This window comes from Sus scrofa, chromosome 2 (assembly GCF_054392235.1).
Source record: "Sus scrofa isolate SSC_HxYL_T2T_F1_AM1 chromosome 2, Sscrofa_HxYL_maternal_Yorkshire_Landrace_v2.0, whole genome shotgun sequence".
Lineage (NCBI taxonomy): Eukaryota > Metazoa > Chordata > Mammalia > Artiodactyla > Suidae > Sus > Sus scrofa.
This window is the reverse complement of record NC_139384.1, coordinates 133,647,789-133,672,903: the sequence shown is the minus strand read 5'-3', so window position 1 is coordinate 133,672,903 and position 25,115 is coordinate 133,647,789. Positions and strand designations below refer to the sequence as shown.

The 25,115-nt window shown below is 38.7% G+C and overlaps 2 protein-coding genes across 16 annotated transcripts in view; both read right to left on the bottom strand.

The window, feature by feature from the left end:
• Window positions 1–1,558, bottom strand: part of TNFAIP8 (TNF alpha induced protein 8) — a 133,917-nt gene extending 132,359 nt beyond the window's left edge. For both annotated transcript variants that reach the window (XM_085009414.1, XM_021079563.2), the window contains exon 1: window positions 1,426–1,558. Coding sequence is in view for 1 of the 2 variants with exons in the window: in XM_021079563.2 (XP_020935222.1) it covers window position 1,426 (1 nt within the window). In the remaining variant the exon portion in view is untranslated. The remainder of the gene's footprint in view (window positions 1–1,425) is intronic.
• Window positions 1,559–12,890: 11,332 nt separating this feature from the next.
• The window catches only part of DMXL1 (Dmx like 1), a 141,342-nt gene continuing 129,117 nt past the window's right edge, over window positions 12,891–25,115 (bottom strand). For all 14 annotated transcript variants that reach the window (XM_021084664.2, XM_021084666.2, XM_021084667.2 and 11 more), the window contains 3 exons: window positions 20,135–20,187; window positions 16,876–17,093; window positions 12,891–15,022 (listed from right to left, as the gene is read on the bottom strand). In XM_021084664.2, coding sequence (XP_020940323.2) covers window positions 14,798–15,022; window positions 16,876–17,093; window positions 20,135–20,187 — 496 coding nt within the window. In that variant the 3' untranslated portion in view covers window positions 12,891–14,797. The remainder of the gene's footprint in view (window positions 15,023–16,875; window positions 17,094–20,134; window positions 20,188–25,115) is intronic.

Sequence of the window (25,115 nt, the reverse complement as noted above, 5' to 3'; positions counted from 1 at the left end):
TAAATGTTTCCAGGTGTTTAATTAAGTGTGATAATTATTTCTTTCCTTAAAGACAGATGGAGTCATATGTTTACATTTCAAAGCATAATGTTTCCTTAGTTAAAACCATGTGGAAATGTAACACAGGATTGAAACTAGGATAAAAACACCTGCAGTGATAAGCAGCATTTAAAGTGATTTCTCACCTCTAACTTTCATCTGCCAGGGCACAAAGGCAACTTGAAGTCTGCTCTGTTCTGGTTATTTTTCTCGGCCACATATTTTTGCTTTCCTTACATCTCAATGAATAATTTCTACTTAACGTGTCATCTCCCTACCAGCATCTCTTAAATGAATTCTTATCAAGAAAGTGCAGAAATTTTACGGGCATCTCTACTTTCACAGCAAAAACATAGCAAGAGTAAACTAAGATACAGAAGAATTTAGAGACTATTACAATTGGATGGGACCTCAGCAACCAGAGAATCATTTCATAAATGGATGAAAGTACTGGGCTACTATCAATTAAACCTGTCTTTTAGAGCAGAAATAGATCCTACCTGGAGACAGTACTGACTTCTGATAAAAGTAACTTATGGAAGCATAGTATTATCAGTCTTAAGTAACTCAAGGATTTTGTTGTTTCAACACGGAGCACTCGACTACTGCCTCCCTCTGCCCCTGAGTTTCTCAGGTGTAGCTCTTTCTACCTATGCTGTGTTTTAGAAAAGCAGCTGTCTTTAGAAATCCGGTGTAAACATAAGCGCCCAAACCCGGGTAGTTGGTCAGCGTGGTCTCAATCGTGCTTATGGTCTAAGACGCTCGTCAAGGGTTCTGGCATCAGGTGCTGAGAGCTCGCGAGCCCACTACGCGTGTAAGGACACAGACACACACACACAATCTTTCTTCCTCAAAGGAATTCTCCACCGAAAGATTTCAAGGCAAAACTCGAGTCCCTGCCCGTTTTACAATGCAGGGTTGGATTACAATCTCAGGCCAGCATCTCGGTCGACAATCTGGGGCATCCTGATAACTCTAACCGGGGCAGTCCTTTGACTGCTGGAGCTGTTACCCAGAGGGCGTGACACGGGGGCGGGCGGCGGGGGAGGGGGGGGCGCGTCTGCCAAGGAAAGAAGGAATAGTGATGGGGCTCAGGGCAAGAGGTGGAAGTTAAGAGGTCAGCCCGAGTCGGTAAGGGCTCCTAACCAGAGGTCTCAGATTGTCGCTACCACGCAGGAACTGGGTAAAACTCCGGGGAGTTTCCGGAGCTGTGTGAGCCTGCACACACACACACACACACACACCACACTCGCTCACACGCACTCACTCACACTCCAGAAAGTTTCAGTGAGCGGAAAACGCGCCCCCAGGAGCAGCCCGCAACCCAGCGGCCGGGGAAGCCTCGCAAAGCTGTGTGCGCGACGGGCGCGCCTGGGAGGCACTTACTCGGAAGAGGGGGCCCGGTGGCGCTGGGACGCTAAGAGGCGAACTGGGCGATTTGACTGCGCAGAGTTGCCTGGTCGCTTCAACCCTCGCGGGCTCCAGCGTACTGACCAGCAGAGCGCGGGTCAGAGACGGCGGGAGAAGAGGAGCCAGGGGCGGGACAAAAGAAGCGAGGGGCGGGACTAGGAAGGTGGAGAGGGGCCGGGAGGAGGAGCTAGGAGGCTGGAGGTGGAGCCGGCCCAGGAGGAGGAGGAAGGAAGTCAGGGGCGGAGCGTGCCGGGGGCGGGGCGGAGCGGGGGCGGGGAGGAACCGAGCAGCCCCGGAGGAGCGGGAGAGGAGGAGAGGCGAGGCTAGGAGGAGGGTCTAGGAAGCCAGGCTCTGCAGGGAGGAGAAACCCGGCCGCAGGGACTGCATGGTCTGCGTTTGGCGCCCGGAATCTGGAAGGGTCAGTGCTCCGGGACATGCTAAAGAGGTATGGACAGCGGCCTGGGAGCTGTACTCGAACTGCAAAGCAAGACCTTTGGACTCCAGGAACCAAGACCGGCTTGGGAGATACTCAGGGAAGATGTTAACCTTTCTCAGTTTCTTCGGTTGTGAAAATGAGATGCAAACCTCGCTGTGCGTAGAGACATTAAATGAACTCATGCATGTTTGCACCATACTAGCACCTAACAAGTATGAATGAATGTTTTCTTCGGGTTTGCCATTATCATCATCGACATCAACCTTATAAGCTCCCCAAATAGCGCCTGCACTTTATTTTTTGCTTTTCAGCCTGCCCTGGCCTCCAGTCTACCAGGTGAAGTATCATGCGCTCAGGATTCCTAGATTCTGTTCTCAGAGCATGCAGGGCTTCCTCTCAGAATTAAAGGCTCATTGGCTCATTGAAAAGTCAGTCTGGTCAGAGCCACCTCCGCAGACCTCAGGGACTGTCCCTGCCCGCGGAGCCCAAGGCTGGCTCTTCACCGGAATAGGGCAGAATTTGGGCCCTTCCCTCTGATGAGAAGCCCTGACCCAAGTTTAGCCATTCTCAAGAGTGAAGGTGCTGGACCCTCGTGGGAGTATGATGACTCCGTCCTCCATTAAGCATTTACTATATGGTGGCTTTGCGCAGATGGCTGGGAATATTAATTATACTAGCAGAACTTAACATGTGCAAATCACTGTTAAAATCTTCACAACAACCTGGAAATGTAGATTACTTTAGCTACCTCAGTTTTTCAAAGGGAGACGGAGGCATAGTGAAGTAAAAGAGCATGCCCAGAGTATGGGTGGGACACTGGGAAGTAAACACTGGATAGGGGAAATAGACAAAAATCACAACACATTAGGGTTTAATACCCCAAACAGGAATATATGGAAGGTCAGAGATGTTTAGGACACTGTCTTGCTATGGGGAGGGAAGTGTCAGGAAGATTTTTTTTTTTGGTCTTTTGACTTTTTAGGGCCACACCCAGAGGTATATATGGAGGTTCTAATCAGAGCTGTTGCTGCCAGCCTGTGCAGAGCCACAGCAGTGCATGATCCGAGCCACATCTTCGGCCTACACCATAGCTCATGGCAACGCCAGATCCTTAACTCACTGAGTAAGGTCAGGGATTGAACCCGCAACCTCATGGTTCCTAGTCGGATTCATTTCCCCTGTGCCACAAGGGAACTCTAGGAAGATCTTTCGAAAGGAGGTGATGTCTGAACTCAATTTGGAAGAAGCTGTTCATAGATAGCTATAGGTGAAGAAAGGGCATAGTAAACATCTTTCAAGCAATAAGAAGTATTGGGAAAGAAGTGCAGATTTGAATGAAGCTAAAACAATGAAAAAGGACCAAATCTAAGTGGTTTCTTTCTATTGGAGCTAATGAACATTAATTTGACCCTTGGTTACTAGAAAGTCAGAAGGATTTTAAGTATGGGGGCATGTCAAATCTTCTAGAAAACAGCATAGAGAATTCCAGAGCCAGCAAACTGGCTTATGGAGTTATTGAAATCTGTCAGGTTAGGACACAATGGTAGGCAGAATAATAACTCCAGAAAAGAGATCCACACCCAGATCCCCAGAATCTGTGAATATGCTACCTTAGATGGCAAAAGGGACTTGGCAGTTGTAATTAAGGTTAAAGACAACGAGATGACAGGATTATCCTGGATAATTTGGGTGGATCTAATCTAATCATGTGGTTCCCATTTAGTGGAAGAAGAATGAGTCAGAGAGATTCAAAGTATGAAGGACTTGAGGACCTGGGTCAGGAGCCAAGAAATGTATTTAGGTGGCCTCTAGAAACTGGGAATGGATCTCAGCAAAAAGAAAGACAGAGAGAAACAGAGAGAGAGAATCTCAATCCTACAAACGCAAAGAAATGTATCCTCCCTTAGTGCCTCCAGAATGGAACCCAGCTGTAGAGTTCCTTTCTACACTTTGATTTTTATCCCAGTGAGACCCATACTGGACTTTTGACCTGTAGAATTACAAAATAATACATGTATGTTCTTTTAAACCTCTAAATTGGTATTAATTTGTTGTAGCAATAATTACAGATGTTGAAGGCTTAACACTAAGTGGATAGAAAGAAAATGGATTCAAGCCTTGCCCAGGTCCTGGAGATTGATGGGATGTGAGAGGTGAGGGAAGTAGAGTCATCTAGGTTGATTTATAGGGTTTCTGGATTGGCAAGCTCAGTCTTTGCGGTGCCACCCAGTGGAAGGAGAGACAAAAGCAGGTCCTTCCAAAATGCTTTGAGTCTACAAGGATGCAATTAATTTAGGCTTAAAAAGTTTGTACACTCCCAGGCCTCCCCTACTCTTCAAAATGTTCGAAATGATCCCTGGAAGCCCAAGGGCATGGATATTTGTATTTGAGAATTCTAGTAATGGATCTGCTCTGTTATAAGCTGGATGGCTTTGGACAAAGTGCAAAGACAATGAAACTTGGCTTCTTCTACTGTGGGAGATAGAAGGAGGAGCCACAGTTATGTGAATGCTGAGAGAGTCAGCCAGAATGTCATGGTGTCTGTAATCTCAACCCAGTAACTTTCACCACTGATTCATTTCAGTCTCTCTTGTCTCAAACTGAACTCTGGAGCAGCATCCCTGGAGATGCTTCTATTTTTATAGATAAAGATTCTGTAATCTTTGGGAGTTCCCTTTGTGGCTCAACAATAAGGAACCCAACTAGTATCCATGAGGATGCTGGTTCAATCCCTGGTCCCACTCAGTGGGCTAAAGGATACAGCATTGCTGTGAGCTGTGGTGTAGGTTGCAGATGTGGCTTGGATCCCATGTTGCTGTGTTTTAGGCCAGCAGCTGAGGCTGCAGCTGGACCCCTCACTTGGGAATTTCCATATGCTGTGGGTGTGGCCCTAAAAAAAAGTTTCTATAGTCTTTATCTCCATTATTCCACACCCCTATTACAGCCTCTCATTGTTGGCCCTCACACTCTTCCTTTACTTCAGGTAGACTTGCATTTCTCCCAATTGGCTTCCTTTCCTATCCAACATAAGGCCAAGAGCCAATCCCTCAGTCATGCATGGCCATGCCTCTTATTTTACTCCTTTGTCCTTTCTTGTACTCATCTGGCAAATCTTTCCAGCCATCCACATTATTCCTATGGAATACTTAAGAAGAACCAAAAAATGTGAAACCTGATGCTCTGCAGATTCATGACCTCTGATCTCAGCTAAATCCTCATGCAGCTTGGATTTTCTTTTGCATCATGGGTAGAAAGGAGAAGGGGGTTGGATCTTTATCCCTTTCCTCCAGAGTATATGTTGAGGAAATCTAACGCCTTCTGCTCGTGATATAACAATCTCACCTCCTGTTTCAATGAATATATGTATATATAATATCAATAGAGAATTTTCTTGACTTCCTGCCCCAGCTACCAAAAATGCCATCTACGTCCACACTCATCTTGACTTCCTTTCCTCTCATCCCAGTGCATCAGAACAAATCCATTTACCAGTTCTCTGGGTCCCCATGGAGCCCTCCCTTCTATCTACAGAGGCTGTACTCCATTAAATATTCCTTTTCTTTATCTTCAGTCTCCCAACTTCTATGTTCTCTTCTTAAAACATAAAAAATGCTAAGATGTTAAAATAATATAAAAATTTTAAATCTCCATGGATCCTATTAACTTTTCTCACCACAACCCACTTTACTAGGCCATCTAGACCTGAATGGCCACAGGGGCAGAGAGTACAAACAATGTAGGGTGGCCATTGCCTCAGTGATTACTCTAGGAGGCCTGGGAAGGAAGCTCTACAATCCCAGGCAATTTACATTACTATCATCAAAGAACAACCAGTCCTTCTCTTTAATAAAGACATAGGACTCCACCTTATTTCATAGTGTGGTATTATTTAGAAATTATCAAGATAGCTTTCCTATTTTGGGCCAAAAATACTTGGATCATTCCATTTTCTTTTTTTTCTCTTTTTCTTTCTTTCTTTCTCTTTTTCTTTCTTTCTTTCTTTCTTTCTTTCTTTCTTTCTTTCTTTCTTTCTTTCCTTCCTTCCTTCCTTCCTTCCTTCCTTCCTTCCTTCCTTCCTTTCTCCCTTTCTTTCTCCTTCCTTCCTTCCTTCTCTCTCTCTTTTTTTGTCTTTTTGGGGTCACACCCACAACATATGGAAGTTCCCAGGCTAGGGATCCAATCATAGCTCCAGCTGCTGGCCTACACCACAGCCACAGCAACTCAGGATCCAAGCATGTCTCCCATCTACACCACAGCTCATGGCAATGCTGGATCCTTTAACCCACTGATCAAGGCCAGAGATAAAACCCGCATCCTTGTGGATACTAGTTGGGTTTTGTTACTGCTGAGCCACAATGGAAACTCCTGGATCATTCCCTTTTTGAACTAGCACTTGTATATTTCCAAATTGGGGTTGTAAAATACATTAAAACCTAGGGTTGTAAAAAAACATTAAAACCTAATAACTAGTCTATTATTCAATGGCTAATTGTTTTAAAATAATTGCAGCTACATGTAGATTAATGAATTCTCTCAGACCAACATGCACCCCCTGCCCCTGCCCAAAAAATCCCCAAACCTATAAATCACATGAAGTGGAGATAGCTGTAATTACAGCTGCATGCCAAAAATACCTCTGTGCATACCTTCTATTTTTACTTCTGCCCAGCTGAAGGTGTAAGAACTAACTTTAGATAATAGTAAAGTTTTTAAAAATCTTCCAAACCAGTTTTCTGTTATACTCTTCTTTTGGTTCAAGCCTCTATGGTTTTTACTCAGTGCCAGCCTCCTCTTTTTGAGTGTAAGGAAATCACTGCATGGAAATAAATACACCGTGAAATGTGCCAGACAAAATGTATGCACAAGTACTTTGAGAGGAGAGTGGAAGTGACTCACATTCCTTGCGGAGGAATGGAGATTTCACAGAGAAGTTTCCACCCAACGAAGTGGAAAAGGATGAATTCAAGTTTGCCAGGTATTGTGAAGAGACAGAAGAAAAATACGGTCTAATCTAACATTTTTTAGCAGGCTAAAACTCTGAAGCATGGATGTGTACCTTAAAGACAGCCCACAGAAATATCTATGTGCCCTGTGTGTTTTAACTACATTTTCAAGGGAGTATATCAATGAACATGCCTGATTCAAAACATAGTTATAACTTTACTATCTTCCAAGATCGTTACTGTCTGATCATCTGATTGTCTACTTCTGCAGCTCTCTTTCCAGTCGTATTTATTTTCAGGGCATTATCAAAATATGTAATCTTGTCCTTGAAGTAACAATTTGAGTATGGTAAAGAGTACATTTTACCTAAATAGAACTCTAGATGCAGATTGTGTAGGGTAGAATTGTTCAATGTCATGAAAACTAGAAACTTGGGGATAGAGAAAAAAAATCAAGACTTTGGGACAAGTGAGCTTTTCCTCTTACTTCTATAGACCTCAACCCCCCACTCCTATTACACATCACTAGTGATTATATCCTTTTTTTTTTTTTTTTTTTTTGGTCTTTTTAGGGCTACACCCAGGGCATATGGAAGTTCCTGGGCTAGGGATTGAATAGGAGCTCCAGCTGCTGGCCTATGCTCCAGCCACAGCAATGCAGCATCTGAGCCAGGTGTGAGACCTACATGACAGCCCGCAGCAACCCTGGATCCTTGACCCACTGAGTGAGGCCAGGGATTGAAACCACACCTTTATGGATCCTAGTCAGATTCATTTCCCACACAACACAGTGAGAACTCCATATGTTGACTTTTTTAAGTGGTTACTTTCCAACTGTGATTTCCTCCCTCCTATTTTTTTACTTCTTTTTTGGAGAACTGTCAGTATTTCTTTTAGAACGGGCTTAGTATTACTGTACTCTTTTAGTTTTTGTTTGTTGGAGAAATTCTTTATTTCTCCTCTTATTTTAAATGATATTCTTCCTGCGCAGAGTAGGCTGCAATTTTTCCCTTTTAGAACTTTGAATATATCTTGCCACTGTCTTCTGGCCTGTAGTGTTTTTTTTTTTTTTTTTTTTTTTTTTTTTTTTTTTTTTTTTTTTGTCTTTTTGTCTTTTTGCTATTTCTTTGGGCCGCTCCCGCGGCATATGGAGGTTCCCAGACTAGGGGTCGAATCGGAGCTGTAGCCACTGGCCTACGCCAGAGCCACAGCAACTCGGGATCCGAGCCGTGTCTGCAACCTACACCACAGCTCACGGCAACGCCAGGTCCTTAACCCACTGAGCAAGGGCAGGGACTGAACCCGCAACCTCATGGTTCCTAGTCGGATTTGTTAACCACTGCGCCACGACGGGAACACCCCTGTAGTGTTTCTGTAGAGAAATTAGCTGATAGCCCTATGGGGTTTCCTTTATAGTTAACTCTTTGTTTTTCTCTTGCTGCCTCTAGAATCCTTTTATCCTTAACTTTTGCCATTTTTATTACAATACGTCTTGGTGTCAGCCTTGGGCTCAACTTGTTTGGGGCCCTCTGTGCTTCCTGTATCCTGATATCTGTTTCCTTTAGATTTGCAAAGTTTTCAGACATAATTTCTCCAAATATATTTTTGATCCCCTTTTCTTTTTCTTCTTCTCTGGAATCCTTATTATGCATACATTGGCCTGCTTTATATAATTCCATACCTCTTGTATCACTTTCATATTTTTTCATTTGGTTTTCTGTCTGCTGTCCTGCTTGGGTGATTTCTATTATTCTAGTTTCCAAGTCACTAATTAGTTTCTCTGCATTATTCATTCTGCTCTTCAGTGCCTTTAACTAATCTTGCATCTCTGCAAATGATTTTCTAATTTTTCGTGTCTCATGTTTTCTGGTTTTTTTCTAAAGTAATATGCATTACTATTCATATCTGCTCTTAATTCCTTCAGTATTTTCAAGTATCTTTTTTTTGTGTGTGTGTGACTTTTTGTCCTTTTTTCAGCACCACACACATGGCACGTGGAGGTTCCCAGGTTAGGGGGTCTAATTGGAGCTGTAGCTGCCGGCCTACACCAGAGCCACAGCAACACTAGATCCGAGCCACGTCTGCGACCTACACCACAGTTCATGGCAACGCCAAATCCTTAACCCGCTGAGCGAGGCCAGAGATTGAACTCGCAACCTCATGGTTCCTAGTCGGATTTGTTTCCGCTGTGCCATGACAGGAATTCCCTCACCTATCTCCTTTTTGAACTCAGTGCCTATTAGACTGCAGGGGTCTGTTTCATTGTTTGCTCCTTCAGGTGAATTCTTCTCTTCCTTTAACTGGAAATGTTTTCCAAGATTCTTCATTTTGCTTATGTTTTTCTTATTCTGTGAGTTTAGGGAAAACAACTACTGTAGTCTTGGAAGGATATTTATATGCCAGAGCACCCCTGGGTATTTTGTGAGGGCTTACTCTTTATTCTTGGCGTGAGGTCCGCTTTTGTTTTGGTTGCTTTCTGTCTTTCCTCAGTGTGTGCATGGTGTTATCCCCTTGATAGGGTGCTATGCCTGCTTCCAGGGAGATGAAGGCAATGAGCAGGGCTAATATCCAGTGCCTGATTGCTGGGCCCTTGACAGTGGTGAGAACCTACAGGAAGGTGGCAAAGGCTGCTTCTAGTAGCAGGGTACTGGAAAATGGCAGCGACCCTCAGGCAGGTGTAGGTGGTGCCTGGAGCTTTTGGTAGTGGCAGTGGCAGGGCACATGTGTTCCCAGGGGAGTGAGAGCAACAATGGGTGGCACTTGGTTGCAGTGCCCTCCTCTGTGCTGAACTCTGAGGTGACTGGGGCCATAGGTGGTGCCTATTCATGGACCCCCTAATGTAGCAGGTCATGCCCTCCTCTGGAGTCTGAGATGATTGTGGTGGTTTGCCCCTGCTCCTTGCACACCAGGCAAGAGGTGTCCTGTCACGCTTAGCCCACAAAGGAGGCACTGCCACCCGTAGCCTATTTGTGGCTTGTGCTTGTGGCCCCACCCTTGCTGGGCTGGCCCACACTGGTGCCTTGCTGCTTGTGGCCCCACCCTCTGAGAATCTGCATGTGTTCAGAGAAAGATATTACTATGGCAGTTCACCCTTCCTCTTATTGCCCTCCCCAACAATGGTGCCTTGCTTCTCCTGCAGGCTTTCTGCTGGGTTCTCTCAACTGTGGTGCTCAGCTTCCCAGCCACTGGCACACCACTCCTTAGCCCCTCAGGCTGTCTCCATACACCCAATCCTACTCTTCTCCCTGGAACTGACCTCTGGAGACTGAGAGGTGGTACTGATGGTCTATATAGCACTCTCTGCTTTGCCCTCCTCAGTCCAGCTGCTGAGCTTTTCTTGGAGGCTTTGAGGTCCCTCTGTCTCAGCTAATCTCCCTGTCAGGTGGCTTTTCAGGGTATGCGTTCCTCTTTCACAGCTACCTCTCAAGTGCTGGTTCCATCCTGCTTCTTTTCTCTTTTTGTCCATCCAGTTATGTGGAGGGTTTCTTGCCCTTTTTGGAAGTTTAAGTTCTTCTGCCAGTGTTCAGTAGATGTTCTTTGTTAATCATTCTACATGTAAATGGTTTTTTGGTTGTTGTGTTTCTGGGAGAAGGTGAGTGGCACATCTTACTCCTCCACCATCTTGATCCCGCCTCCCACCCAATTGCTTCTATCACCCATCTGTATTTGCATTGGGAGAATATTAAGAAATATTTGTTCCAAGGAAACTTGTGAAACAATGCCATACTCCAAAGCTGCATTACCTCCCTGAATTACAGGCCGCAGCCATATAGGAAACAACCAAGTAAGGAGAAGGGGCAAAAAAGTCACGAAAAACTCAAAACAGATTTTTCTTTGAAAATAACTGCAGCAAAAGTCATACATATTTCTAAGACTGACAGGTACATATAAGTAAACCATGTTCAACTTTCTGCAAATACTCTGAAATTTAACATCTTAATTTTTCTACTTAAGTAATTTAGCATCAAAAATATCTCAACAATTCAAAGAAGAGGATTCCTGACACAAAATCACTTCACTTAGAATAGTTCCCAAAGTCCAAAGTCCTACTTAGTATTAAAAATACAGCTTTTCTTCATCAACACACACACACAACTATTTCTGGTATCACATTACTGAGTGGGGTTTAAATGAGTTTAGAAAAGTACTATCTCCTTTCATTCTCCCAGGTAAAATTTTTGTGTGTATTCTTCCATATATGTCCATGTGTCTACATACACAGTACAACTAAAGACTAAAAAAAAGAAACAATAGGGGATATAACAACTTTTACTTCAATTTTTTTTCTCATTAGTTTCTTTTCAGATCAACAGATATAAATCTAACAGAGTTGAGAGAATATTACATCGTACGGATTACCAAAATTTATTCTACCATTTACTTACTAATTAACATTTAGATTTCCAGTTTTCTTGGGAGTTCCTGTTGTGGTGCAGCAGAGACAAACCCAACTAGTATCCATGAGGATGCAGATTCAATCCTTGGCTTCCCTCAGTAGGTCAGAGATCTGGCATTGCTGTTAAGCTGTGGTGTAGGTCACAGACACAGCTCAGATCCTGTGTTGCTATGGATGTGGCATAGACCAGCAGCTGTAGCTCTGATTTGACCCCTAACCTGGGAACTTTCATATGCTGTGTGCGGCCCTAAAAAGCAAACAATAAAAGAAAAAAAAAAAGATTTCCAGTTTTCTTGCTCCACTCAATGTCTCAGAAAACATCTATATATTTTTGTGCATAGCAGGGTTGGGTTTTATTTTTTTTATTTTTTTATTTTTTTCTTTTTAGGGCCACACCTGTGGCATATGGAAGTTTCCAGGCTAGAGGTCAAGTCTGTGCTGCAACCACCAGCCTATGCTACAACCATAGCAACGCAGGATCTAAGGTGCATCTGTGACCTATACCACAGCATGCAGGAATGTCAGATCTTTAACCCACTGGTCAAAGCCAGTGATGGAACCTGCATCCTCATGGATATTAGTCCAGTTCTTGACCTGCTGAACCACAACGGGAACTCCTAGTGTTTTTACCTTAAAGGACAATCTGAAAAGACTGCTGAGTGAAAGTATGTTTTTCAATCTTAGTATGTATCTAGGTAACTTTATGTGGCAGTTTATTTCTGCCAGCAATGTTTCACTCTGCCCACTTCATTGCATCTTCACCAAACTGATGTCCACTGTTTCACTTTATACTTATTTGGTGGATAAACAGTGGTATCACACTCTTGCTTTCTTTTTAAAAAACATATCTTTAACTATTAGTGAGGATGAACATACTTTGTGCTTGCTGACTTTTTCAATGTCCTGTGCTGTGAATTGAGTGCTGATTTCTCTCTTATTTATCATTTTGTATTAAGGACAATTTTCATACCACTATATATATTTATTCTAGTCTACCTGTTCTTTTGACTGTGGTCTCTTATAGTATGATATTTAAAATTTTTATTTAGTAAAAGATGCTTCTCTGGGCTTCCAACACTGTTATAAAAACATCATCACCACTCTAAGACTATGTGAATATTTTCTTTAAGTAGGTATACCCCTGTATTGTGTACCATTTGTTGAGATTAATTTCAGAAATTCTGCAATAGTTTTTTTAAAAACAATTTTAAAAAAGAAGAAATGAGTTGAGGCAAGTCAGAGAGAGCAAGAAAGGAGGATGGAATTGACTGTCTCATGATTCTATATAAGGAAAATCCTACATTTTAGAAAAAGAGATTTGCAATGTTGTGAATTTTTCCATCATTACAAACTCTCATTCTCAGAAAGTGCACAATTTAAAAATGTATTTCGCTCTATTAGTGTGGACGGAATTTTAGATGGATGTACATCATTTTATATTTAAACATACATTCCAGCTATTTTCATTCTCAACTTTTTAGAATAATGTTTACCCATTAAGCTAAAAAAGATAGTAGAAAAGGAAGAACAGGGTATCTGGGAAGGTTATGCAATCTTTCCTATATTAACCAAATACAAATATAGAAATTCTCTAATTTAAAATGTTACATATACTTCAACTAAAGTAGCATAAATATTATTTAAGACAATAGCATGCTAAAAAAAGTCACTGCATGATTGTTTATTTAAAATATTATGACTCTGGATGTAAATACATATACGCTTACATAATTTATTATTCATATAAACCCTCAATTAAAATGCTAATTCTTCATCCACGATGCCTTTTTCCTAATAAGCATAATAATAAATTTTCTATCTCATTGAAAGTGTTTAAAGCTTTTTAAATCTTGATTTGTGAAGAAATTACTAAAAAATAACTTAAGCTTAACTACATCAAACAATAGTATTGTTTGCAATGCTGTCACAGATTTCTCCATGGCAATAGTCACGTATCGTTATTGCACAATTTACAGGTACAGGTTATTATGTGCATACACACTCTCTACATAATGACAGTGTCTTCACTGCAACTCGCTCAACACATTTAAAATTATGAATACAATTTACAAAATCCTTTAACAATATACTTTTAAGATAAAACTATCCTGAGGATATTACAAAATTCATTTTACCAGCCCTTCATTTCTTTGCTTCATTTGACTCTTTAATTCCCAAGATAATAATTGTCCATATTTTGTTACATAAAAATGTTCTATTAATGTTCCTATTAACAAAATATATTTAAGCTAAATAGTATATAATTGTCCTTTAAACACTTAGTCCCACCTGCCTCTAGTCTCCTTGGTTAAAATCAAGTATTATCAAGTTTTCTATAATTCTGAATCAGAAAAGGTATAGCACATAACAGACAATATGATTAGCACATTTAAGTTAAAAGCATTGTGCATTTTTTTATATTTTGGTCATATTTTATAATAAAATAATATATTTTGGCAAAAATAATAAAATATAAGGTTTAGTTTATTTTCTATTAATGGCAGATCTGGCAGGTATTTTACATTTGTAAATACTATCTATTTAATTTGACTGTTTTCACATTTGTGTCTAAAAACACTGCTATAAGGTTTTGAAAACTCTGAGACTAAAAGCACCTAAAAAACAAGAAAAAATAAGATGGAAGTAAAATGTTTGGTGCTCAAAAATCCTTTGACAAATCTATTTGACTACTTTCAAGTGTCTCATATGCCAACACAGAATCATTATTGCCTGCTAAAATTTACTTGACTCAATGTCATCTTTAAAATAATAATTCTGGAAGTCTTCCTGAAGTTTATTTGAAAATTAGGTTGAGAATTCAAAAGTTAAAAAAAAAAAAAAAGAAAAAAACAGTTGCAAAAAAAGTTGTTATTCTGGTGGCAGTAGTTGTTATGGCACAAAAACAAAAAGACTTGTAGTTTTCTCTTATGTATATATACAGACTAAGTTCCAATAAGATGTGTGCGATATATTACATATATACACACAAGTACACACATATAACTTAGGCTCCAGAGGGGAAACTGATGAAAACTTTACAAAAAGAGCCATTTGGCTCATTTATCACTAAAGTCCCAATGATAGTGTTAATGGAGATATTATTTTTTTTATTCTTACCCAAATATCAATCTATCATTAATTAAGACAGGAGTCTGAGATGTGTAAGTTTAAAAAAGGAAGTGAATGTATGAAGTGGTGAATTAAGTGATTACTGATGTGCAACTGCCTTTACATAAAGGGTATTTTTACTATGAAACAGATTCATGAAGAAATCTCTGCAGAAGAATTTATCAACAACAAAACGCTTTTAAAACTACAATACACTCACTATAACATACTATAAATATGTATTATTACAGCATTACTTATACATTTTACTTTAGGCAATAAAGTCTAATTCTGAATGACCTTGTTAATTTTAAGGCATCAGTGCATCAAAGGCAAAGCTCCATAAAATAAATATAAAGACAAGAAAGCATTAGCTTATTTGTGGCATGAGTGATTACTGTACATCATATGTGTTGGCCACTTCATGGAATAGGTAAATAAATTAAACATCTTACTGTCAAAATGTCACAGCATAAATTTCACATCATTTTTCAACACTTCATTTAATGGGCTAAACTGATCTGGCAGTATTCTCATTTTCATTGTTCCATCAGCTCCACATGAAAAAATGTGATTTGCAGGCCCTGTCTCAATTTGCATTACTCCAGTTCCAATGTTTCTGAAAAGAGATTGCCGAGCATGTTCATTGATGAAAGTGTGGAGAAGACTAAAGGTAGAGAGACTCCAAATCTGAAAGACATCAAGAACAAAATAAAAACTGGGGTTGATATTTACCTTAAAAATCCAAACAAAAGATTTAGACCTGTCTTTTTGTACAAATAAGGAATTTCTAAAATAAAAATGGAGAAATATCTATATAGGTCTACAGTCCTTTTTTTTTTTTTTTAAACAGCAGCACCTGTGGCATACGGAAATTCCCAGGCTAGGGGTCAAATCAGAGCTGCAGCAGCAGGCCTATGCATAGCCACAGCAATGCTGGATCTGAGCCACATCGGCAACCTATGCTGCAGCTTGTGGCAATGCAGGATCCTTACCCAGTGAACACAGCTAGGGATTGAACCCGCATCCTCACAGAGACGACGTAGGGTCCTAACAGGAACTCCCTACAGTCATATATTTTAATTCTATATAGGGTGTTGCAAGTCTACAAGTCTCTTTGATATTATTACACTCTTCAAAATCAATCCAGTGAGAGAAGAAGGTATTTTAAATCCTTTGTCGGAGCTGAGAAAACTTAGGTACAAGAAGGTTAAATGTACAATGCTATAGAAACTTGCAATATTATAGAGACTACAATCAAGATTTCCCATTTCTCAGCAGTTTCTGCTGTGTAGTTGTATAGTGCGGCATTCCTTTCTCCATTACATATAGTGCCCACCAGGCTATAAGAACCACTGGAAAAAGCAAAGTACCCAACACCTAGAGGTCTTCAGACTAGGCAAAACTATATTCTAGCTCCAAGAAAAAGATGTTCTGAGATATTTTAAAAGTCTTTCCTCCTATTACTAAATTTAGAAATTTAGTAATTCATTCTACTCTAGACATAATTATTATAACTTCTAAACACTACCTGGTATACTACCAAATCTTTTAACTTGATTAAATAATAAACTTCAGAGTGAGAGTATGAACTAATCTAAAACATGGTATGACTTATTCTAAACTAAGTAGTTCAAATAAGAAACTAGCTTCAAAGTGAAAAAACAAATACTGTATGGAAGTTGGTATATATATTTGACTTTAAGAAATGCCTTTTTTACAATTCGACACTTCTAGTTAATTTTTTTTCTGGCTGAGAATCATGAAAACAATATATGCTCATTCTAACAAGGTAGTCCAACTTATTTGTACTAATTAATCTCACTTGTACTTAGAGTCCTCTCGTGGGTTACTGACCATTAGAATAACTTAGGGACTAGTCTTATCCTTGCAGATCTTTCCAAGTGTGGCCAGAGAACCTTCTATCAAAACTACTATGTCTACGTTCTAAAAATACATATTCCTGAGCCTTGGACTTACCAACTGAGTATTCTGGGAATGGGACCTAGCAATAGTATTTCTGGGGTGGGATATATTTTTAATAAGGTTTAATATTCAGACTTCTAAGTCTGAAAAACAGGAGTTTGAGAAGGATAGTTATAGGCAATGGCTTATCCAGGTACATTCAGAATTCTTGAATCAGGCACTGAGTGATTAGAGGCTGATATGATGAAGGGCAAAATGGGGAGAACTTTAGGGTAAGGGGGAAAAAATCAGCATATTTCACAGTACCTGAAAATGAATTCATAAATTCACTCTGAACATGGAATCAAGACTAACATCTGAAAGATGTTCATATCCATGGAAAATCAACTTCTTTTGCGTGTATTAATTAAACAGATTTGAAAACAATTGAAAAACAGATGATTTTCAAGATAAAATTTTCTTTCACTCATTGAAAGATTAAATAGTAACTAACTTTGTTGACTATAAAACAATATTTCTATTATTTAAATAGACTGGTATCATCAATATGATTAAAGATCTAAGTTTTCTAAAGATTTCTTTTCATTTTGTGGTTACTGTGGCACTACTATATTTACCTTTATGTTGCCTTCAGCAGATCCTGTAACAAAGTACTCTTCAGTTGGATCAATAGCAATGGCTTTAACAGGAGAATCATGGCTCTGGAAAAGCTGCCTCTGCTGTCGTTGCCGAAGGTCAAATACACAAGTAAAGCCCTTTCTGCCTCCTGATATTAGCAGCTGATGTTTCGGAGCATATGCCAAAACAGTGGCTCCACTGTCGTGACAAGTAAAAGCTGAAAATTAAAAAAAAAATAAAATAAAGTAAAAACTATATAATAGTATAAAAAAAAACAGACTTCTGGATTTTGGCCAAGGTGGAGTGACAAACTAGACTGACCCTCCTGCCTGAAACAAAGTATCAAATGATATATAAGAAACAATGGTTTGAGACATTGGACATTAAGGGATGAAGAATGATCTCTTAGAGATGGGAAACCAACTTAACTGCCCCAAGCTTACTGCCTATAGAGTATTCTCTGGACAAGGCATAAGAAAGGGAAACCTAAGTTGATCTGTGTTCCTGTTCCTATCAGCCATGGTTGGGGGCGGGGGGGGGGGGGGAAACAACTTTCTTAATTCACAAGACACTGTATAGAATACTCAGAAGAGTACTGACTCAATAGCAGGGCAAAATTTGCACTATACTAAATGTGACTTTGGTCCTGTTTAAGGTATGTCTCCCAAATCCGTTTCTAAGTAACTTAGTCCCAGGGCGAAGCTCAAAAATATTTACACAATACAAAAATAAGCATCTAGCAAGGTAAAATTCACAATGTCTGGCATCTAATAAAAAATTAATAGGTGTGCAAAGAAGCAGGAACCATGCAAAAAGAGAAGAAAATCCATCAACTGAAACTAATCTAAAAATGGCACAAATGGAGTTCCTGCCGTGCTAAGTGGAATCGAATCTGACTAGTAAGTACTATGAGGACACAGGTTTGATCCCTGGCCTTACCCAGTGGGTTAAGGATCTAGTGTTGCTGTGGTGTAGGTTATAGACATGGCTCAGATCCCGCATTGCTGTGGCTGTCGTGGAGGCCAGCAGTTACAGCTCCAATTCGACCCGCAGGCTGGGACCTTCCAAATGCTGCTGCAAGTGTGGCTCTAAAAGCACAAAAAAAAAAAAAAAAAAAAAAAAAAGGCACAAATGACAGAAGAGGTAAATAAGGAATTTAAAAAATCATTAGGTGTATTCTCTATGTTCAAGAAGCTACATGAAAGATTGGGTCTGTTAGGTAGACATATGAAAGACATACTAAAAATAAGACTCAAATCAAAAGTCTAGAGATTCAGTGGAGTTCCCATCATGGCTCAGCGATAAGGAATCCAACTACTATTCATGAGGATATGTGTTTGATTCCTGGTCCTGCTCAGTGGGTTAAAGATCCAGTGTTGTCGTGAGCTGGGCTGTTGGTTGCAGATGCGACTTAGATCCCCCGTTGCTGTGACTGTACAAAGGCTGACAGCTGTAGCCCCGATGTGACCCCTAGCCTGGGAACTTCCATATCCTGCAGGTTTGGCCCTAAAAAGCAAAAAAAAAATAAAAAAAAAATAAAAAAAAAGTCTAGCCATACAAAACTATAATATTCAAATAAAAATATACTGGATAAGCTTAATGGCAGATTAAACACCTCAAAAAAAAAGCTCAATGAACCTTAAAACAATATAAGCATCAGAAGTATAAAAATACAATTAATAGCTTTCTTTAAAAAAAAAGATTTGTTTACCCTAACAAATCCTTGCAAAAAATTCTGTTAAGTAGGTCACAGACAATATGGTATAATGAGAAAGAGCGAAGATTTGGGGGACAGGTCACCAGAGTTTAAATCTTGCTTTTGTCTGGGTTTAAAGATATACCTTAAGTGAATTATTTAACCTAAGTCTTAGTTACATTATTTGTAAAAGAGGAAGTAACACCAACTGCCTAATGGGTATATGTGAGGATGAAATACTCAACACAATTTAGTTATTATTGTGAGAATGTAAATAAAACTAATTATAGAGAAGGGATTTAAAATTTTTTTACAGTACTTTGAGATATGACTTAGAGTAAAATGCAGACATGCTAAGAGTACACCCTTGAGGAGCTCTGACAAATGGATATATCTGTGTAACCAACACTGAGAACAAATTCAGAAGATTTTCATCATCCCAGAAAGTTCCCTCCTGCCTCTCTCAAAAAGGCAATCACTATTCTGATTTCTATCCAGTTAGATTCACCTGTTCTTGAACTTCACGTAAATGGAATTTTATAGTATATGCTCTTTTGTGCATGGCTTCTTTTTCTTCAACATGTTTTAGATGTTAATCCACGTTGTTCCATGTATCACTAGATCAAGCTTTTAAATTCTGAATAATATTACACACATACATAATATTTTTCTGCTGGACTTTTGTGCTGTTTCCAGTTTTTGACTATTATAAATAAAGCTGTTAAGAACATTCCTATACCAGTCTATTCCCACTGTTCCACAGTGGGAACTCCTTTGGGTGCTATTTTAAAAGTAATTTTTAAAAAATAAATTTCAAATTCCAAGTGTTCATTGTAGGTATAAACGAAGGCAATTAACTTCAGTATATGGATCTGATATCCTGTGACTTTGCTAAACTCGCACATTATTTCCAGCAATTTATTTTCTATATTCTTTGGGATCTTCCACCTAAACATGTCAGCTGTGAATAAACGCAATTTTATTTCTTCACTCCCAATCTGTTTACCTATAATCTGAGTCGTGGAAGTGACAACACCAGATTGCTAACTTGCTCAGCCACCAGGGAATTCTGAGACAAATGATTTTCTTTCTTTCTTTTTTTTTTTTTTTGTGTCTTTTTGCCATTTTCTTGGGCTGCTCCCACAGCATATGGAGGTTCTCAGGCTAGGGGTCGAAATGGAGCTGTAGTCGCCGGCCTACACCAGAGCCACAGCAATGTGGGATCCGAGCCACATCTGTGACCTACACCACAGCTCACAGCAACACCGGATCCTTAACCCACTGAGCAAGGCCAGGGATCAAACCTGCAACCTCATGGTTACTAGTTGGATTTGTTTCCACTGTGCCATGATGGCAACTCCCATGATTTTCATATTATCTATGTCCCACTGTCCTTCATTAAAGTATGTATTAACTCTTCAGAGTTAATAACATATATTGCATTTTTCTGCTTCCAAACTCTACCACCATGGGCAAAATATAGTAAATGTGTCATTAAAAATAAATCTATTTAAAAATCTTTTTTATTTATTTGAGATTTAGAAAATGTTTTCAAAACTTACCATGGACTAAACTATTGGCAGGTGCTACAAGAGTGTCCCACAAACATATGTTTCTGGAAAAAAAAGATTACTAATTGAATGACACAGTAAGTCAAAAATGGAATAAAAATAAATATGTCTTACATTACATAATGATAAAACAATCAACATAAGAAGAGGATATTAAACTTGTTAACACATATGCACCAAATACAAGAGCACCTAAACATATAAAGCAAGTAGGGAACTTTAACACCCTACTGCCATCAGTGAGCAGATCATCCAGAGAGAAAGTCAGTAAGGCAATAGTTGTGTTAAACGACACAAACAATCAGCTGAATCTAAATGATATCTACAGGATATTACATCCCCAAACAGCAGAATACAAATTTTTTTCAAGCATATGTTCAATTTTCTCTAGGATAGATAATATACTAAGTGGCAAAACAAGCCTCAACAAATCTAAGAGGAAAGAAACTGCATTAGGCACTTTTCTAACCACGACGACATGAAGATAAAAATTAACTCCAGAAAGAAAAAAGGGGGGAAAAAAAACAAATCCAAAACACATGGAGACTAAACAACATGCTACTAAAAAACCAATGGGTCAGTGACAGTATCAAAGAAAAGACCTTTAGACAAATGAAAATGGAAGCACAACTTTTCAAAAACTATGGGATACAACAAAAGCAATTCTAAGAGGGAAGTTCAGAGCAATATGGGCCTTCTTAAATAAACAAACTAACCAACCATTTACCGCACAAAAATATTAGAAAAAGAATGAACAAGGCTCAAAGTCAGCAGAAGGAAGGAAATAATTAAGATGAGAAAGGAGGTAAAACAGAGATTTAAAAAACCCCAGAAGCTATCAGTGAAACCAAGAGCTGATATATACATATTTTTTGGCCATACGTGCGGCATTTGGAAGTTCCCAGGCCAGTGACTGAACCCACATCACCACTGTGACCAGCGCCACAGCTGTGGCAATGCCATATCTTTAACCTGCTGTGACACAAGGGAACTTCCCAAGAGCTTATTTATTTATCTATTTAAAGAAAACAAAATTTACAAACTTTTATCCAGGCTTATCAAGAAGAAAAGAGGAATTCCTGCTGTGGCTCAGTGGGTTAAGAATCTGATAAAGTTTCCATGAGGATGCAGTTACAATCCTTGGCCTCGCTCAGTAGGCTAAGGATCCAGTGTTGCCACAAGCTGTGGTATAGGTTGCCAATGTGGCTCAGAGTTGGTGTTGATGTGGCTGTGTCATAGGCCTATAGCTGCAGCTTTGATTTGACCCCTAGCCCAGGAACTTCCATACGCTGCAGGTGCGGCAGTAAAAAGAAAAAAAGAAGAAATAAAAGAAAAAAGAGAGAAGACCCAAATAAACAATGTAAGAAATGAAAAAGAAGTAACAACTGATACTACAGAGATATAAAGAATCATAAGAGAATACTATGAATGACAAATTGGACAACCTAGAAGGTATGGACAAATTTCTAGAAACATACAGCTTGCTAAGAATGGAGTTGAGAAAGTTGAATAGACTGATCACTAGAAGCGAAAATGAATTTGTAAGCGGAAAAAAAAAACCTCCTAGCAAACAAAATTCCAGGACCAGACAACTTCACGGGGAAATTCTATCAGACATATAAAGAACTAATACCTTTCCTTCTCAAATTATCCCAGAAAACTGAAAAGGAAGGAACACTCCCAAATTCATTCTATGAGGTCACCATTACCCTGAAACTAAAACCAAAGACACTACAAAAATACAAAATTATAGACCAATATCTTTGATAACTACTGACACTAAAATACTCAAACAAAATATTACCAAACTGAACCCAACAATACATAAAAGGGATCATACACCATGGTCAAGTTGGATTTATTCCAGGGTCACAATGATGGTTCAACATTTGCAAATAAATCATTATGATACATCACATTAACAAAAGTAAGGATAAAAATCACATGATTACCTCAAAAGATGCAAAAAAGTGTCTACTGAGATGTCCATGCATGATAAAAACTTTCATCATTGTGTGCATAGTCTGTTTAAGACAATATAGTCTGTTTAAGACATACAGCCAACATCATACTCAATGGTGAAAAGCTAAATTCAGTAATAAAACAAGGATGCCCATTCTCTCCACTTTTATTTAACATAGTGCTGGAAATCCTAGCTACAGCAATCACATGAGAAAAAGAAATAAAAGATATGCAAACTGGAAAGGAAGAGCTAGAAGTGTCACTATTTGCAGATGACATGATACTTTACATAGAAAACCCTGAAGTCTTCACCTTCCAAATTCAGAACTAATAAACTATAAGATTAATATAAATAAGTCTGCTGTATTTTATACACTAATAAATAACAGAACAAGAAAGTAAAAACATAATCCTGTTTAAGATTACATCAAAAGATAAAATGCTAGGAATAACCTTAACAAAGGAGGTGAAAACTATAAAGCATCAATAAAGGAAACTGAAGATGATACAAAGAAATGTAAAGACATCCTATGCTCTTGGACTAGAAGAATGAATACTGTAGAATAGCCAGACTATCCAAAGCAATCTACAGATTTAATGCAATTCTTATCAAAATACCCATGACATTTTTCACAGAACTAGAACAAAACAATCCTAAAGCTCATATGGAACTACAAAATACCCTGAACTACCAAAGCCATCTTCAGATAGAAGAACAAAGCCTTGAGGAATCATGCTCCCTGACTTCAAACTATACTACAAAGCTACAGTAATCAAAACAGCACAGTTCTGGCACAAAAACAGACATATCAATGGAATAGAGATCCTGGAAATAAACTCAAGCACCTATGGTCAACTAGCCTATGATAAAGGAGTCAAGAATACACAGTGGAGAAAAGACAGTCTCTTCAAGAATGGGTGACTGGAAAACTGGACAGCCACAGTAAAAAATGAGACTAGAACATTCCCATATACCACATGTAATAATAAACTCAAAACGTTTTAAACATATAAACGTAGTAATAGAAAACCATAACACTCCTAGAAGAGAACATAGGCAGCACACTGTTTGACTGATTGATATACTGACTTATTAAATTCAACCACACACTTTTATTTAAATCATAGCAATGTTTTCTTGGATCAGTCTCTTAAGGCAAAAGTAATAACAGCAAAAATAAATAAATGGGACCTAATTAAACATAAGCTTTTACATAGCAAAGGAAATCAACAAATTGAAAAGACAACCTACTGAAATGGGAGAAAACTGAAAATGATATGATCAATAAGGGGTTAATATCTAAAGCATACATATAGTTCAAACAACAATATCAAAAAACCAAAAAATTCAATCAAAAACTGGGTAGAAGACCTAAATAGACATTTTCCCAAAGAAGACATACAGATTGCCAACAGACAGATGAAAAGATGCTCCATATCATTAACTATTAGAGACATGTAAATCAAAATAACAATGAGCTATCACCTCACAACTGTCAGATGGCTATAACCAAAAAGTCCGTAATAAAAAATGTCAGAGATGATGAGGAAAAAAGGGAACATTTGTACACTGTTGACAGAATGTAAACTGGTAGAGCCACTGTGGAAAACAGCATGGAGGTTCCTCAAAACACTAGAGAACCACCAATGATACAGCAGTTCCACTTCTGGGAATACATCTGGAAAAAAATGAAAACACTAATTTGGAAAGTTACATGCACCCCACTGTTCAAAGCAGCACTATTTACAAGAGCCAATACATGAGAGCAACCCAAGTATCCGTCAAGAGATGACTGGATTAAAAGATGTATGAGACACACAAACACACACGAAAGAATATTACTCAGTCACAAAAAAGAATGAAATACTGCCATTTGCAGCAATGTTACTGGACCAAAGAATATTTACTGAAATAAGTCAGAGAAAGACAAATACTGTATGATACAACTTACATGTGGAATATAAAAAAATACAAATGAGCACAACATTGTAAATCAACTATACTTTAATAAAAAATACAAGTGAATGTGTATACAAAACAGAGAGAGACTCACAGATATAGAAAACAAACTTGAGGTTACTGAAGAGAAGAGGTAGGAGTGACAAATTAGGATTAAGGAATTGAAAGATACAAACTACTATATATAAGATAGATAAGCGATAAGGATATACTATATAGCACAGAAAATTTTAGCAATTATCTTATAATAACCAGTAATGGCGTATAACCTGAAAAAACACTGAATTACTATGCTGTATACCTATAGCTAACATAGTATCGTAAATCAAGTGTATCTCAATTTTTAAAAAGTATGTCTCATCGCTATGTAACATATGAACAATGCCTTAGAAAGTTCTTAAATGTATGACATCAAATAAGTAATCAATATTTATGTACAATTAAATTTTACACAAAATATTTCAACATTAATAGCTTCCAAAATTGAGTAACTTTAACACGTAATTATAAGAAACGCTATATGAAGTCTGAATATGGAAACTACTTCTTGTATTCACTGATTTTCTAATCTAACAGTTCTTCTGACATATATAAATGGCAGCATACTTTGAATTTCTTGAGCACAAAGAAAGTTTATTCCTACTATGAATGGAAGCAGCTTCTACTCTTTTCTGTAAGCTTTAAAGGATGCACAAATATATATAAGAATTTCTATGAAAGATGGGCTGAAAATTCCATATTCTTAAAATTCCTACTTTGAGTGCAAAGTGAGGTTTCAAGACAAATATAAAAGCCCAGCAACCGCAGAAGCCTGATCTCAGCACAGTATGAGTGAAATCAGAGGTGTGTGTAGATGTGTGGGCAGGAAAAGACATTTTCTCACATATTTAAGCTTTCTGGGGTGATGGGGATGGGCTGCCACTTAACTAATTATTACACAACTAACTTTTTTTTGAGTTTCTTGTGTTCTTATTGTGAAACAGTGATAAATATCAATCTAATAAAGCAATGGTGAGGATTAACTAAATAGCATGGCCAATAAATACTACT